General features: G+C 43.3%; 1 protein-coding gene across 1 annotated transcript; it reads left to right on the forward strand.

Moving 5' to 3' along the window:
- Nucleotides 1–214: 214 nt before the first annotated feature.
- On the forward strand, nt 215–14,376 carry JPT1 (Jupiter microtubule associated homolog 1). The gene is made up of 5 exons (XM_032792950.2): nt 215–359; nt 3,994–4,136; nt 4,635–4,732; nt 7,374–7,398; nt 13,408–14,376. The coding sequence occupies exons 1-5, from the start codon at nt 304–306 to the stop codon at nt 13,554–13,556; spliced, it is 471 nt and encodes a 156-aa protein (XP_032648841.1). The 5' UTR covers nt 215–303; the 3' UTR covers nt 13,557–14,376.
- The last annotated feature ends 1,343 nt before the right edge of the window (nt 14,377–15,719 follow it).

A 15,719-nucleotide genomic window follows, 5' to 3' on the forward strand; every position in this document is an offset into this window, starting at 1 on the left:
GCAGACGACAGTCTGTGAGAGAACGCATTTCTCAACCAATCAAGTTTAGGAGCAGGAAAGAGGGCGGCCTTTTACCATTCAGAAGAGAGTCTGAGGCGGGACAAAGCACAGAGTGGCAGCTCTTGGCCCAACGGCGGATGGGCTCGCGTTTGAACCGTCCAATGAGATGGTCGGAGGGGGGAGCGTCTTTTTGCGGGTATAAAACCGGCTGCTGGGGCAGGGGGCGGCGGTGGCTGCAGGAGTTGTCACCAGCAGCGGGGAGTGGAATTTGTCTCGCCGGCCTCTGGCTCGTCTCTCCCCGCCATGACCACCACGACCACCTACAAGGGCGTGGACCCCAACGGCAGGAACAGCTCCAGGTTGGGGGTTGGGGGGGGGGGGTCGGTGCGGGTCCCGGGGGCGGGAGTGGGCCCGGGATTCGGGGGTCGGTGCGGGGCCCGGGATTTGGGGGGCGGGGCAGGGCAGGTCTGACTGCCCTTTGGGACCGTTTGCCCGCGGGGAGGAAGAGCTGTGGCCGGGCCGTCAGAGTGAGCCAGCGGTGGTGGGGACGGGCGCTGAGGGATCCCCCGCCCTGGGGTTACGGTGAGGGGCTCCCTCTCCCGAAAGATGGGGGGCATCCGGGGTTCAGGGGGAGGCAAGACGCTTTAAAGCCCCGTCCCTGGGGTGCGGGGCTCCGGTCCAGCCGTGCGGTGCCTTGACTGCCCCCCGGGGTTGGCCGGCGGCGGGATGCGGCCGCACCCAGCCGGCATGTGCTACCCGTGGGATTCGCTTTTTCTCACTGCGAAGCCCTGACGCAGTTGCCTGGGGACGAGCAGCAGCAGGGCTGGGATCGCGGCAGACCCGCCCCGGGCTGCTGCGGGCGGCTGTGGCTGCTCTCCGAACAAAGGAAGGAAGCTCGCTTGCCAGCCACGCAGCCGGATTCGCCTCTCAGTCCCTCCCCAAAACCCCGGCACCGTCCTCCCTGCAGTCCCTTGTGCCGCTTGGCTTCTCTATTAGTATCTTGTTCCTTACTCTAGCTGTGCTGCCCCGAGAGGGTTTCCCGTACTGGGTGGGGCTGGAGTAGGCTCTATTGTCTCGTGTCTGTAGCCTCTCTACCTGTTAACCTTAGCAGGAAGCAGTGGCTCACTTGTAACTCATCACGCATTCATCTAAGAGGCTCCTCCTATTCGGAGACATTGCTGTAACTTTATGGAAGATTTGATCCTGCCGGGGTTCAAGGTGTCTATATTGTTAAACTCATTGTGCACCGTTATTTGAAATGGATTACAGGCAGCTAGATCTCAAAGAGCATGCTCCAGTGTTGGGGGAAAGTGAAGGGACTACTTCACTGAACATCCTATCTCAGCTGATCAAAACCTGCAGTGTTGCATTGGGTATTCTTGGAGGGGGGGTTCCCACATAGGAAGCCATTTTGAGGGGGCAGAAAACAAGGGCTGTGAGACTGCTGTAGAAAAGGGGTAGAAAAAGAGATGAGGAAACACAGAACTTAATGCACAGCGTTTAAGAATTCTCTCAAACTAAATTGAACTCATGTATTTCAGTCCTGTAGTGTAAGACTAGGCAGTGTATAAACCATGCATTTCTGGGCAGGGTGAAACTGAGGCAGATGTTTTTTGGCAAGCCATTGTTTTAAAATGCAAAAATTTCCTGTTGAGGATTTGGGAACTGAAAGGTCTCTCTCTGTTGCAAGAGCATATTCTTAATGGGGGTGAGATTTTCTCAGGCTGTTACACATTTCACTGGATTTCATGCAAAGAGCTGTGCCTTTCTGAAAGCGTGGCTGTCAGCTGTTGCAAGGCAAATGCAAAATCCTAGAGTTGGGTGATGACTAAAAAGCTTTTCAGTTCACCCTTAGCTGGGTGACTGACTAGAATATCAGACCTTATGTTGAAGCTACACTTAGCAGTTTGCTTGGCTGCCCTTTTGTATTTCTGCTTGATTCACCAGAATGTCTTAAGTCTGTTTGACATCAGTCTGCCCAAAGAAATAATTGTCACTGCCCTGTCAAGTAGGGAGATGTGGGTTGTAGTTGCAAGCCGTTGTTTGAACACCCTGCTCTAAGAACTAATAAATGTGGCACCTCATGGCTTGGAAGACAATAAAATTTTCACATGTGAACACTTTCCCTAGAAGGATAATTTCTGTCTATCAAATATAAGATTAAATAGATGATTTTTAATGGACTCTCTGAACAGTTCTACTGAACTACATACCTCAGAAAGGGGGAGTAGGAAATCATAAAGGTATATGTGGATTCTTAAAAGCTGTTACTTTTAATCTACTCAGTAGTCTGGATTCCCCTACTGTATGTTCAGTTTGTAGGGGAGAATAGGATTCTGTACAGAATCCCCACCATACGCTAAGGAGCAGTGCAATGGTTAAGTATTCCCCTCTAAAGTCTTCTTACAAATAAGTTTTAAAAACTCAGTTCAGTTCTAGGATATTAAACAAATGAATTCACACCTATATAGATGTTGTGTTGCTTGGCATTATGCTGCATTTGAGATTAGCATGGTAAAGAAGTGATTGATGTCTTGTTCTGCCTTTAGTATAGTAAGCTTAAGGTCTGGAAAGATCAGAATTAATTCCTGGCAGTGCTCATCCATATGAGTTAGGCTCACTATGCCAGCTCTGCTGTATTTGTTTGAATTTTTGCATAGTGAGACTCTACAGACCTTTCTACTATGAACTGTAGGTTAAGGACCAGTAGGTTGGGAAACTGCACTAAAAAAGGATTGGGATGCTGTCCACTTCACTATTATAGAATCATAGGACTGTCTCATTTTTCATAACTTGAATCTGAACTTTATATGAAAGCAACTTAATTTGATAATCTGAACTGACAACTTTGTCAGTATTTTGAATTTTGGGTGAGCCTGTTCATGTTTCTCATCTAGCCTCATAGGTGGTGGTAATCTGAGATTTCTTTGGTTCTTCTCAGCTGTTGGATCCCTTTAGCTCAAATTTTATGCTGAAGAAAACAAGCTTTGAATTCCTTCAGCCATAAGTGTTGAGCTTTCTTGCTTTCACTTCTTGACTTTCAGGAGGAGGTACCAAACAGGCTGCTTCATGAGACTTCCTGATCAAGATCTCACTGCTAGATCTATGCTTTTTTGGAGCGCTATAGACATGCCAGGACTTTTTTGCTCTGCAGCTAAACTCTGCCCCTTCATAATCCCTGCTCAATACAGATGGCACTCAAGCAATTTTTACTTCAAAGCTTTTTGGCTCATCCCTTAATTCAGGAACCTGCTGCATGTTTGGGTTTTAAAAATATTGGAACAGTTCCAAATAGAAGAGTCTGGAATCGAGACATGATCAGTGGTACAAATAGTACAGTGGTTCATGAGCCAAATGTTGGTTTTCGCCACATTGCTCATTTCAAGATTAATCTTGAAGGGGTGTTCTAATGAATTTGGCTGTTTAGTAGTTGAAAGATTGGACTCTGTGATAAATAGAAGGCTTTTTTGGCTCTGAGTTTGAAAAATGTAGCCTCTTTCATTGATCCCGGGACACAAGGATAAATGGAACTGACTGTTCTGTTTTTCCTTGTTTGGCTGTCTTTAATATTTAGTGTTGTGAATTGTACAGTCTCTCTACAGTCCTCCGATTAGCCACCAAAAGTATGAATGGCAGTGACAGAAGAAATGTCTTTGTACTGTCCTGAAGTATGTTGTAGGTCCAGGAGTGAATTACAAGTGTAACCCATTCTTGGTGCCCATCTAGTGCTTGGCTTCTGAGTGCCAACAAGTACAGTGCTGGTCAGTGTTATTTATGAATTGATTGTGAAATCTGATTGCCTTATGAGTAGCTTTAGAACGCTATATGAAACTGGGCTGAATGTAACCCATTGTTAACCCATGTGATTCTATTATATTACAGTTCCCAGAGACATCAATCCCTTTGCTTACCCAACCACCTTCTGTATAATACTTCATTAACACTGGTGGTAAAATTCTTGAAATAGATTGTGTGACAATCTTATTTCTCCAGGGTACTGCGTCCTCCAGGCGGAGGTTCCAATTTCAACTTGAGCTTTGATTTGCCAAAAGAGCAGCCTGTGCGAAGGAACAAAATGGCATCCAACATCTTTGGTCTTCCTGAAGAGAATCCAGTTTCTAGGGCTGGCTCAACAGGTAAAGCTTCACTCTGGTTTCAGTGTCTATTCTAGTGTCTAGCAACTATTCTAATTTTGTAGTGCTTTATGGAAAAAGCTGAGAGTGACCCCTTGAACAGTGGAGCAGCATCATTAGCATCCTGTAGTGGATTCAGTTGATGACTTCATAGTACAGAGGAAAGATGGTTTAGTAGTTAAGGCACTGGACTAGGATTTGAGCAATGGGGACTAATTTCCCATCTCTGCCACACACTTTCTGTGTGACCTTGGATCTTAGTTTCTCTGTGTAAATCAGAAATAATAGTACTTCTCCCTCAGTGCTGAGACTGTGAGAATAGATTCACTAATGTTTGTGAGGCATTTTAATATGGCAGTGAAAAGCCTAGATGCCTAGGATGAAATCTTGGCCTGCTAGGATTTTGCTGGTTCATCAGAAATAAAGCTTTGGATAACACTGCTAGTCTGTTTTCTTGTAGGCTGACAGTACATTCTAACTAAGACAAACTTTTGCTTTCAGGGGTCATGCCCAAAGGTGTCAGAGAAGATTCTGAACCATCTGGACCACAAAGGATAAACACATCTGATGCAAACTGTGGGGACTTTGTAGATCCAAAGGTCAGTGACTATAAAAAGTTTGTGCTGTGTTTGTGGCTGCTTAACCACTGCTAGTAAGATTGTATGGTAGAAAAAGGGCCTGAAGGCAGGTAGGTGGCTTTATCGTGGCCTCTTACTTTCTACTTGGAGAAAGTGTGAAATCTCCCTGGACTTCTAACATGCTGTGGGCAATCAAACTAAACACTGAGTTATACATTTTTAAACTGGATGTTCAGTAAAATTTTCTGGCTTGTACCATTGCAAAAATCTGGTAATGGTGAGGAAATCCTGTGCCTTAGCCATAAATTCAATATCATTACCAGCATTTGCTTGTAAAGTTCAAGCTGCGGTGCTGTGTGTGTGTGTGTGTTGGGGATGCCAGCTGGAGTGTAAAACAAGTAGCCTGGATGCTTGTGTAATGAGTTCCCTGGCTGACATCTACAGGAGGCAGCAGAGCATTAGCCTCTGTACGTGGTCTAGCTTCTTGGGGGCGGGGGGAGACAAAGAACCGTGCTATTAGCACAGGTTTTTGCTTGGTATGTGGTTCCAAATCCTGGAGAAATAAAAGAGTAGTAGTAGCTTCTCTGCACATAGCAAAATTGGGGAGGCTAAAGCAGACTTCACATCTGTGATTAAATTCTAAAAACTAGTCATCTCTCAATCTAAAATTCAGCAATTTTCAAGAAAAGATAAACTGGGCAAGGTATAGCCCCTAGGTATGATGATAGGACAACAGATAAGTGTCTGGAGACCTACTGTTGTTGTGACTCATATTTAAATGGCATCTAAGTCACAAAGACAGATTAAAGTTGACTTTTTTTGATCCACAACAAGACTTGAGTGTAGGAAATGTCTTGTCTTGTTTGCTAAATTGGAACATAGCGGCTGGTGGTTGCAGCAGAAAACCAAAGTAAGTTGTTTGGTCTAATTCTATTAACTGTTTAATTGTATTACATATTCTGTAGCCTGCAGAGGTTGAGTTTGTGAACATAATTCCTATCCCACAGAATGCTTCACTTGCACAGTAGCTGTATCTGCAAATGGTTTAAACTAGTATAGTGTAGTCCAGTCCAGAATTTAAGAGGTACGTATACATGTTTCAGCCTGCCTCATGTAATTCTATTGACGTCAATGGAGCTGTGTCAGCTTACACCCGAGCAACAGGGACACAATTCTGTTAAGATTCATTAGCTCACTGTTAAAGGGCTGATCTGCATCAGGGAAATGACCTAGTACTGCATCGATTGCCAGCACCAGTTTTGTTTTTGGCCCCAACCTGGTGTTAAACTATTTATCTGCTTAAGTAAAGAAATTTTTCAATGCTGTTACAGAAAACGTAATTGGAACTGAGTGGAAGGTGAGCACCTTTGAGAGAGCCGGTGTCAGGGGGTGTGTGTGAGCTTCCTAGAGCAGAAGGGGGACAAAGTGAAAATAATTACCTACAATATATTAAAATAAAATGTAGCTTGTGTAAAGTTATCAAAGTGAACTTTCTAATGCTAGATAAATAGTATTGGACTAGTGCTCTAGTCATCTGGTTCCTGCACATATGGGCACAAGACAAGTTCTCCATGTCACTGTAATTCTGGCCTCTAGAGTGAGACTAGCATTTATGCCAGAGGTGAGCAAACTACAGCCCATGGGCCACATCTGGCACAGGGGACCATCCTGGCCAGCCCTTGAGCTCCTGGTCGGGGAGGCTAACCCCTGGCCCCTCCCCTGTAGCCATGCCACTGCACAGGCAGCAGTCTGGGTGGTGGGGCTGCATGCTTCCAGAGGGTGGTGCAGCAGCGTGTCTGGCTCTGGCCAGGCGGCACAGCTGCCAGACATGCTGCTCTGAGCAGCATGGTGAGAGTGGGGAGTAGGGGAGTTGGATTAAGGGGTAGAGGGTCCCAGGGGCAGTTGGATGGGGTGGAGGTTTGGGGGGGTGGTCAGGGGACAGGAAAGGGGGGGTTGAATAAGTATAGGAGTCCCAGGGGGCCTGTCAAGGGTGTGGATAGGGAGTGAGATGGGGTTGGATAGGGGGTGGGCTCTCCGGGGGTGGGAGGGGTGGCAGTCAGGAGACAAGGAGTAGGGTGGGTTGGGAGCGGTTCTGAGGGGGGCAGTTGAAGGTGGGAAGTGGGGAGGGGTTGGATGGGGGCAGCGGGAGGCCAGGCTGTTTGGGGAGGCACAGCCTTCCCTACCCGACCCTCCATACAGTTTTAAAACCCTGATGTGGCCCTCGGGCCAAAAAGTTTGCCCACCCCTGGTCTATGGCCATTCAGTTCTTACCACTATGCTCTTATAAATGGACATATCTGTGTTTTTAAATACAGACATGTTGGATTTGTTTGTTTGATCAGTTGGTATATTCAACCAAATTTCTACAATGACATTTTGCCACCTCCATAGGTGTGACGCTGTTTCTTCTGACCAGCAGAATACATGCATTGTGCACAGTGCCGCCTTGACATCTGATCTGGAAAATCCAGCATCCCAAGATTGCTTCCTGTTTCTGCATTCCCACAACTCAGAGGGCTCATCTAGGCATAGAGAAGCATGCTAGACTAGCTTTGTTTAGCAGTCATTGCTACGTGGGGCCTGGCATACAGTGTGCAGCACTGTATCTAATATTGAAAATGCATTGCAAAGGACAGGAAATAACATGTGTTCTCTCTTCTAGGATGTGGAAAGCAGTGAAACTTTTGGTGAGTAACTCTCCCTTTCTGATGTCTAACCTGTAAGAAGTCTTTCAGGAACAAATGAAGTTCTGGTGTATTTGAGGTGTTGGAAGGAGATACTGAATATAATCCAACCTGTGTTTATCTCTTAGATTCTTCAAAAGGGTAGTGACTTTAATATTTCCAATATTTGGTTAGATTTAGATGGAGTCTCATTGTAGAATGCCTGTTTTGTTTTGTTTTTTTGTTTTGTTTTTAACCCAGTGAATTTAGGGTCACAGCCTGTTCCTTCGCCAACAGTACAGTTAGTGCCAAGAAGTCTGCAGTTGGGACTAATGGATTAACTTGCAACCCATGAAATGGAGTTGAAGGAGGGACAATCCCTAGATGTGTTAATTGCTGCACTGTATCATTTTAATTTTAATACCTGCATTTTATTTAACCTAAAACAAATAAATCTTAATGTGTGACTATGGGAGTTATGAATTTTTCTAAGAATCATTATTAGCACCCTTAATTACACCTCTACCTCACTATTATAACGCTGTCCTCGGGAGCCAAAAAAATCTTACTGTGTTATATCAGACTTGTTTTGGTCTACCAGAGTGCGCAGCGTGAGCACTGCTTTACCACATTACATCCGAATTTGTTATATCGGGTCGCATTATATTGTGGTAAAGGTGTATCGGGGATGCCACAATGGATCATTAGTACTAGGATTTTAAAATCCATTTAGATGAAGCTTTGTAAGTGACTTTAGTTTCTGAACGTTTTGCTGACACTTCAAAGATACTGAGTTCAGACACCATGTAAATATTAAGTTGTGGGTTTAGTTTTGTTTAGAGTAAATTCAAAATAAAGTGAGATGAAATATGACTAAGTCTTGCTGATCTTTATAGCTATTTATCCAGTATATGCCATTATACAGGCAAAAATAGTCTTTTAGCTGTTGAGCCAAGTGCCCAATAAATGGATAGATTTTGTCTCAGAGTGAAGATAATTGGCAGTGTGTCCCAAGCTGGCGGCAATCACAAGAAGCAAAATCCATCTGTTTAATAGTCAATGACTACCTGCAAAATGTGGCACTTGCAACTCTGATCCAGAATGAATAAGCAGTTCCTAACACTCCTCTGGTCAGACAGGATTTGCACACTTGAAACTGAACATGTTAAAGAGACACACTTGAACATGAGTCAGTTACCTGCTTCCAGAAGGGACTTTCAGAGCACTCATAAGGTTCATATTTTTGTCAAAGCTGACCTTTCTTCACTGAGCCAAATGGATATTCAATAACAATAGGGATTTGTGTGTTATTCCTTAGGGCAATGGTGTCTACCCTGTGCCCATTAAGGCTCTTAATTGTGGCCCTTGAGGAGAGTGACTGTTAAGTGGAATTGGTATTTGATTATAAATTGAAAGTGCTATTAATATTCATGTAATCTTCTGACAAGCCTCTTGGAAACCCTAGGCTTGCTCTTGTTTCATGTGTATTCATGACATTTTTAATCTGATTCCAAATTTATTAAGCTATTAGTTTTTCTCTTGGTCTAGCACTCAACTTTATTGGACTATCATCTGAATAGCCTTGCTGTTCATGCACTAAGGGTATGCTTCCTCCTGTGAAGCTGATTTACAGTGCCTTTTCTCCATCTCGAGGTCACTGAAAGCCTTGTGGTCTGTCATTAGGGGCACTGGCAGCTTGAATCTGTCTTAGTTTCTCAGTGACCAAGTAGATCTAGCTAAAACTTTTTCAGGATTGGGCAAATCTAATGGTACTCAAGTCAGAAATAATTTGCCTTTCCTTGTAGGACAAAAATGGTTACCATCAAATTAAACAATACTTGTAATAAGTGTTCTCTATAACCCAGTAAGTTTTTTTCTGTATTTTGAATTTTGTGTATTGGATGGCACTTGGTAATTTTACAGTTCTACCAGTATAGATAGATAGTTTCCATTTCCATGTGGTCCTTTCACACCAACAGATTTCTTTAAAAATAGAAATGATTGCCGAAAAACAACAAATTGGCAGGGAGACACAAGGACAAGTATAGTCGTAAAGTGATTCTTAACTTCTCTTTATTTGCTGAGCAGGAGTTTATTAGCAAAAGAATCCATGTAAATATGGGAAAGCATTCATACCTTCAATCACAAATAGTCTTTTTCTCCAGGGTCTAGGTGAAGTGTGATGCCTTTCCCACCTTCTTAAATTTACACTAGAAATAGCCCATTTCCTGATTAGAACAACTATTCATTTCTTTTGACCCCAGTACTTCCCTCAGTGCTACTTTCCACACCTGTAAGCTTTAGCTTCAGGATGAAGATCAGCAAAGCTGTTAACAGTTACATTTCCTGAAATAACTTCCCCTTAAAGGTTTTAGGAGAAAATCCTTTCCTCCTTCTTAAGTAGCAGCTATGGTCTGGGCTTGACATCTGGTAGCCAAACAGCAAGTGTTGGTGTGGAAAGAGTATCTAATACTCTGACTCAACTATGCAGCTTTCCTTAATGTTTTCCTGTGAGCTATTACTAATGTGGCTTAATTAGCATTGCAGTGCTGGGCTCTGAGACCAGGATTAGGAATTATTGAGGCAAGAGCATGAGTTTCAATACTTTACGAATGAACTTTCACTCTATTTTGCCAACACCATTGCTAGCAGCAAATTTGACTGGTACAAAATATTCATGTTGTAGCTCTGCTTATAATTGAAACTCCAGGACTACTAGAATAGTTGCTTCCAATTGCACTGGATAGTCAGTCAACCTATTTCTCTCTTCTTGGTTCGCTGCTTGTAGATGGCCATGTCAGTGAAGTAAACGGCCACTTAAGCAGCAAGTGAACTGGAGTTGGTTTTCCTGACACAACATTACTGGAAAGCGTTTTGGTTTAATAAATTGTTGTCTTCAGCTTATTCTGACCAGCCACAAGCAAACCACTTAGACTTAAACCTAATGTAACTGACATGAGTTGTAGAGATTCTTATACTCTCTCTTCCAAACCAAGAGCAGAAATGCTAGGAAGGCACCTCCTGAATGAAAAGTCCCTTGTGAACCCTGGCAAATCACTCCATTTCTCCTCTTCATCCCCGCCCCCTTAATCTGCTGCGGATACTCCCAGGCAAATAGAGTATGGTCAGAACTGCACAGCACTGTCACTGAGCTATCTCACAATCTCTTGATATTCCTATCATGTGAAATGTTACATCAGTCACGTAGGTGAATGTTCCATGTCACTCATATTTCCACTCTTATTCTAATATTTATTGTATCATCTCTTTGGGTTTCTGAATGGTTCACGGAGGAGGGAGTTTTAGACACATCTGAAGGGGAAAGCTTTCTGCATTTAAAGTTCACCATCTCAGTTTGGGGTGGTGGTACAGGGTAAGTGTCTTCTCAAAGGATACTCTTTAAAAGGATCATATTCAAATCTAGTCCATCCCCATCCCAGAACAATTCTGTTCACTCTTCTGAATTAAGACAAGCTGCTTTATGATGAACAATGTTGCTTTGAGTGCTTAGTAAATCTTCAGTTTTTGCTTACACTGAGTAGACCCTGGTTTTACGTTGATCAGACGCACACATCTTCGGGATAAAATCTCATTGGGTCCTCAAAGAAAAACATGTTTTCAAAAGGGTATAATCTGTCTGCATTATGGCTCCCAGAACTGGGTTCATAGGATTCATTTACTGGTCACTTAAAGTGCAGACAATAGATCATAAAGTTCTCAGTATGAATCAGCAGTCTGTGCCATAATATTTCTCAGTTCTGCTGAGTAGGCTGGCAGGTTGGTGTACATGAGTTAAGGATGGTGTCAGCCTGAGGCTTCCATAGAATTTTGAAGTCTGCTGCCTGGTTTAAATGAGTCTGAGCTAATGCCTCTGGTAGTAAATCATTATATTCTAGATTGTCTCCACTTTAACATCCAGATTTGCTCTTTCAAATTTGTCTTATTAGTATTTTAACTAGAGCTATTTTCTGGCAATGTCAGGAAGAAACTGTCAGTGTCTACTTTGACCAGTTTGGAGCTATGGCTTATCAGTGACCTGGAGAGCTGCTGGAACTTGCTTCCAGCTGATACATCAGTGTAAACCACTTATCCACAAGCAGTGGCTCCAGCTGCCATAGGGATGTTCATGAAGCTATATGTAAGAGATGATCAAGACTGGAAAAGCTTGAGAACGCTATTGCAATAAACAGCACTTGACTTACCTGTACATGCTATTGTATGTAGTGCATTGGTCTGAAACAGTGGCTTTTCTAATGTTTCAAGCTTCTGTTGCTTCAAAGGAATATGCATATAACCTGTAATTCTGCAGAATCCTGTAAAGTTGTAGGATCCATTTATCCAGTCAGTTTCTAATCCTGCCTAGTTACTGCAGATTTTATTGTATAAGAGAAGCTTAATCTCTTTGCTGGATCATTGGGACTTTGTATGTATTTCTGATGGATCAATATAAGAATTAATTCTCCTCCCTTGGTCTCACATAGGTGAAGTTTGCTTCAAGCTGTTTAAAATGCCCTGCTCAAAGCTGTGTTCTTGATTAAAGTCTGCAGATCAAATACCTTTCATTTAGTCTACGGACTTGAATAATAAACGTTGTCCAACAGGAATCGTTCATCAAAACAAGACTTGATTGACTTGCCAAAAGGAATGGGGTGTGGTGTGTCTGCTACTATTGCTTATTGCCACTCAACCTTGATCTATTCTGTTTAGTTATAGCAAAGCCCACCATCCCCTTTGTACTTCCAAAAATTCTGAAATAAACAAGTAATCAAGATTAGACCTCTGAACAGCTGAGAATTGGGGAGGAGTACATTTTCTGTTAGCTTTTTCTTGAACTTCACAGCACACACATACCTTGAATTTTGAGCAAACATGACATCCTTACCCTGAAATGCCAATAAATTTTCCCACAAATAGTAGATTAACTACCTGGATTGTCCTAAGAAAGCAGAGGGTCTGCTGTTCTGGGACAACTCTATGGAAGCTGTCACAAGCTGCAGCAGAAGGTAATCTAGGTGCCTCCCTCCTTGCACAAGGTTCACATAATTAAAAGTCTTTTCCCGGAAATGTCAATGGCTATGAATGAGACAAGCTGGATAACTGACTGTAATTAACAGAAAACTCAATAGAGGTGAATCCCTAGCAAGCAAAATTTTAATGAATGTGCTACATGTGTACAGTTCCTGCATGTGTGGGCATGTTAAAAGACCCTAAACAAGAACAAACAGCATTAGAACTAGATGAAATGGTGCACTCTTTTCAAGAGATGTAAGCTTCAAGCAGGCCCACACACTTTAATGTGAATCTAATGAAGGCTTGCAAAAGCAGCAGAGAATCCTGTGGCACCTTATAGACTAAAGACGTTTTGGAGCATGAGCTTTTGTGGGTGAATACCCACTTCGTTGGAGTGACCCACAAAAGCGTATGCTCCAAAATGTCTGTTAGTCTTTAAGGTGCCACAGGATTCTTTGCTGCTTTTACACATCTGACTAACACAGCTACCCCTCTGATATTGAAGGCTTGTAAACAAAGACCACAGAGGTTTAGGAAAGGATTAGGCATTTTATCTCACTCAGCCTAGATTCTGTGGCTCCAGTTTGTACATTATGCTGTGAATGTAGCATTTAAAACTGTTAAATGCAGAACTCCCATTCAGACCTGCATTGTAGTGGCTTAGTATGCAACGCATGCTGAGACTCACTAGGAGCCATTAACAGGTTTGATGATCCATAACATGCATGACCACAGGGCTGCTGGGATTCACTGAACCAAACTGTAAACCCCATATCTGATGGAATCTACTTCAAGCCAGGGGTGCAGCACCTATGCGTGATCATACTAATTGTAGTTACTTTTTGCCATGAATTGCTGGCAAGTGCAGTTTTGATGGCAACTGAAGTAAATTTGGTCCCTAAAGTTAATGCTGTCTTGCCAGCAGATGCTGAAGCAGAACTTGGGGGAGAGAGGACTACCTGAGAGAGCTGCAGATTTCCCTTACTATTTTTTCATATCAAACCCTAAAATCTTTTCTCCTAGAAAACATTGAGGCTGATGTAGAAGCTGCTCCATGCCAGAGTGAAGAAAAAACTCTGCCTGCTGCACCTGTTCCTAGCCCAGTAGCACCGGTACCTGCACCATCCAGGAGAAATCCACCTGGTGGAAAGTCCAGCCTAGTCCTTGGTTAAACCTGTTCCTTTCTGTTTTGAACTCGTGTCTGTTTCTTTTCCCCCCCATGCTTGTGAACTGCACAACTTGAGCCTGACTGTACATCTCGAATTTCTTTCATTAAAAAGAAGCACTTTATGTACTGCCATTTCTTTTTTAAAAACAAGTTTTTTTTTTTCCATTTCTGTGTGGTCTCCCCTGGATCTACTGGATGTGACATGAGTGTTTTCTAGTAGTAAACATGAGGGAAAGTGTTGAGGGATGGTGATGTATTTCAGAGGAGACTAGATTGGTTTTAAGTGTGCTTAGAGGGTTTTTGTATGGAGATTTTTAGAACCTCTCATAGTCAGCTTTACAAGAGTTTAGAATTCTAGTTGACCAGGCCAGCAAACAATGAGAGCAGTCCCCTTCACCTCACACAACTGTTGGTTATCCAAAACTTAATTGACTTCCATGTGGTAAATGTCTCAGAACAGTACAGAAGTGTGATCTAGTGTATGCCATGCTGCCTTTAACAAGGAGTATCTTAGAGTTGGACCATTATGAAATGGGGCATGTGACATATTTAGGGCTGAGACTCCTGTCCTAATATTGGGGAGGGATTTGGGTGTACAGCCAAACCTTAAGCTGGTGAAGGTGGAATGAGGTGTGGATCATACAAGAGTAGTTGTTCAAGTAAAAATTGCAAGGGGATTTTATTATAAATGACTCAATGCTGTGCATGATCATGCTGGTGCTTGACCATGAGGTGAAAATCTCATCCTTTTAAAATGTGTGTTGTAACTTCACAAAGCTGGACTGTTGCTTAAAAGTAAATAATATAGAAGTTTTGAAGCAGTGTTTCCTGTGTGGGTTTTATTTCAACGTTCTCATTTGTATCTTGCCTCAGTTTACTACTGGTACAGCATGCCTGATCTTTCCTTTGAAATGCTTTCATCTGTTATAGCAATAGTTTAATTAAACTATGTGTAAATAAACAAAAAACATATGGGGGTTGTAAATCAAGAACCATTCCACAGGAGTTCAGATAGGAATGGTGGAAGGGTCATCTCTGATCACTCTTGTGCTCCACCTACTCAGTATCCTGTCAGCCAGGGCTAGCCCATGATCTGATGCATGATGGCTTACATTCCTTTAAAAAAGTAACGAGGTGTAATTCTCTCAGAATGGCACTAAGATCTCATCCAAATGACAACTTCTGGCAACGAGTTCCACAGGTTAAATATTTCTCTGCAAGCCATTTTTCTGTAGGAGGGGAAGTAAGTGCCTAAGGACCAACTTTATACCAATCACTGTTTCAGAGGCAAGCGTATTATGACGGACTTTGTTGCTATTTTCCCCCTCTTTTATATATACTAACCTTTTTTTTTTCAAATGGAGTAGAGAAAAGGGGCTCCAGTATTACTTGTCTAGCACCATCACGCTGAAGTTCTTTGGCAGAGGTCAGATTTAGCACAAGCCTGCTCTTCCATCACTATACAGGCAGGTGTTACACACAGCAAGAGCAAAACAAACTTTAGCATTAAACTCTGAGCTTGCCTTGATTTAATTTTTGGACAGACTAAGAAAAGTCGAGTAATTATGTTGAGACTCTTCAGGTGCTGTGGAATGGCAAAGACTTAAAATAAACTTGCTAGCTCTCCTAATTCTCAGTCTGCCCCAAGGAAACAAGAAGGGATAGTGCAGCTAGTTCAAACAGCGATGGGCTCAGCTTGTGTAGGTGAAAAGCTCTCATCGACTTATGGTGATATGAACAAATCCTAGTACTGTAGTCACCAAAAAAAAAATTGTGGGAGGCTTTCTAGAACTTAGCCTTGAAACGGGTTAGGTTAGGCCGAAAGTTCAGGCACCTGCAGGGGGTTGGTCGGCAGTTTAATAACAAGAAAGCACTTACACAGCTGATCTGGCCAAGCCTGCGCCCTCCCCTGCGCCGAGCCCCGCCAGCACATACCCGGCTCCGCTTTTGCACTCGTTCTGCCGCAGCTTATTGCAGAGATGGTGGATTTTCCCTACTCACTGCTCCGGAGCGAAACCCCTTCCGTGACTCCAGCCCCAGCCGGGCCTCGCCATCGCTTTGGAACCACTTCTGCGCGCGCCCCCCGCGCAATCCCCAGTGCCTCGAGCGCGGAGATCCCTGCCGCCGCCGGCCGGGGACTGATGCATATTCATAAAACACGCTCCGC

The sequence above is a fragment of the Chelonoidis abingdonii genome, chromosome 13, assembly GCF_003597395.2.
Source record: "Chelonoidis abingdonii isolate Lonesome George chromosome 13, CheloAbing_2.0, whole genome shotgun sequence".
NCBI classification, from domain to species: Eukaryota; Metazoa; Chordata; order Testudines; family Testudinidae; genus Chelonoidis; species Chelonoidis abingdonii.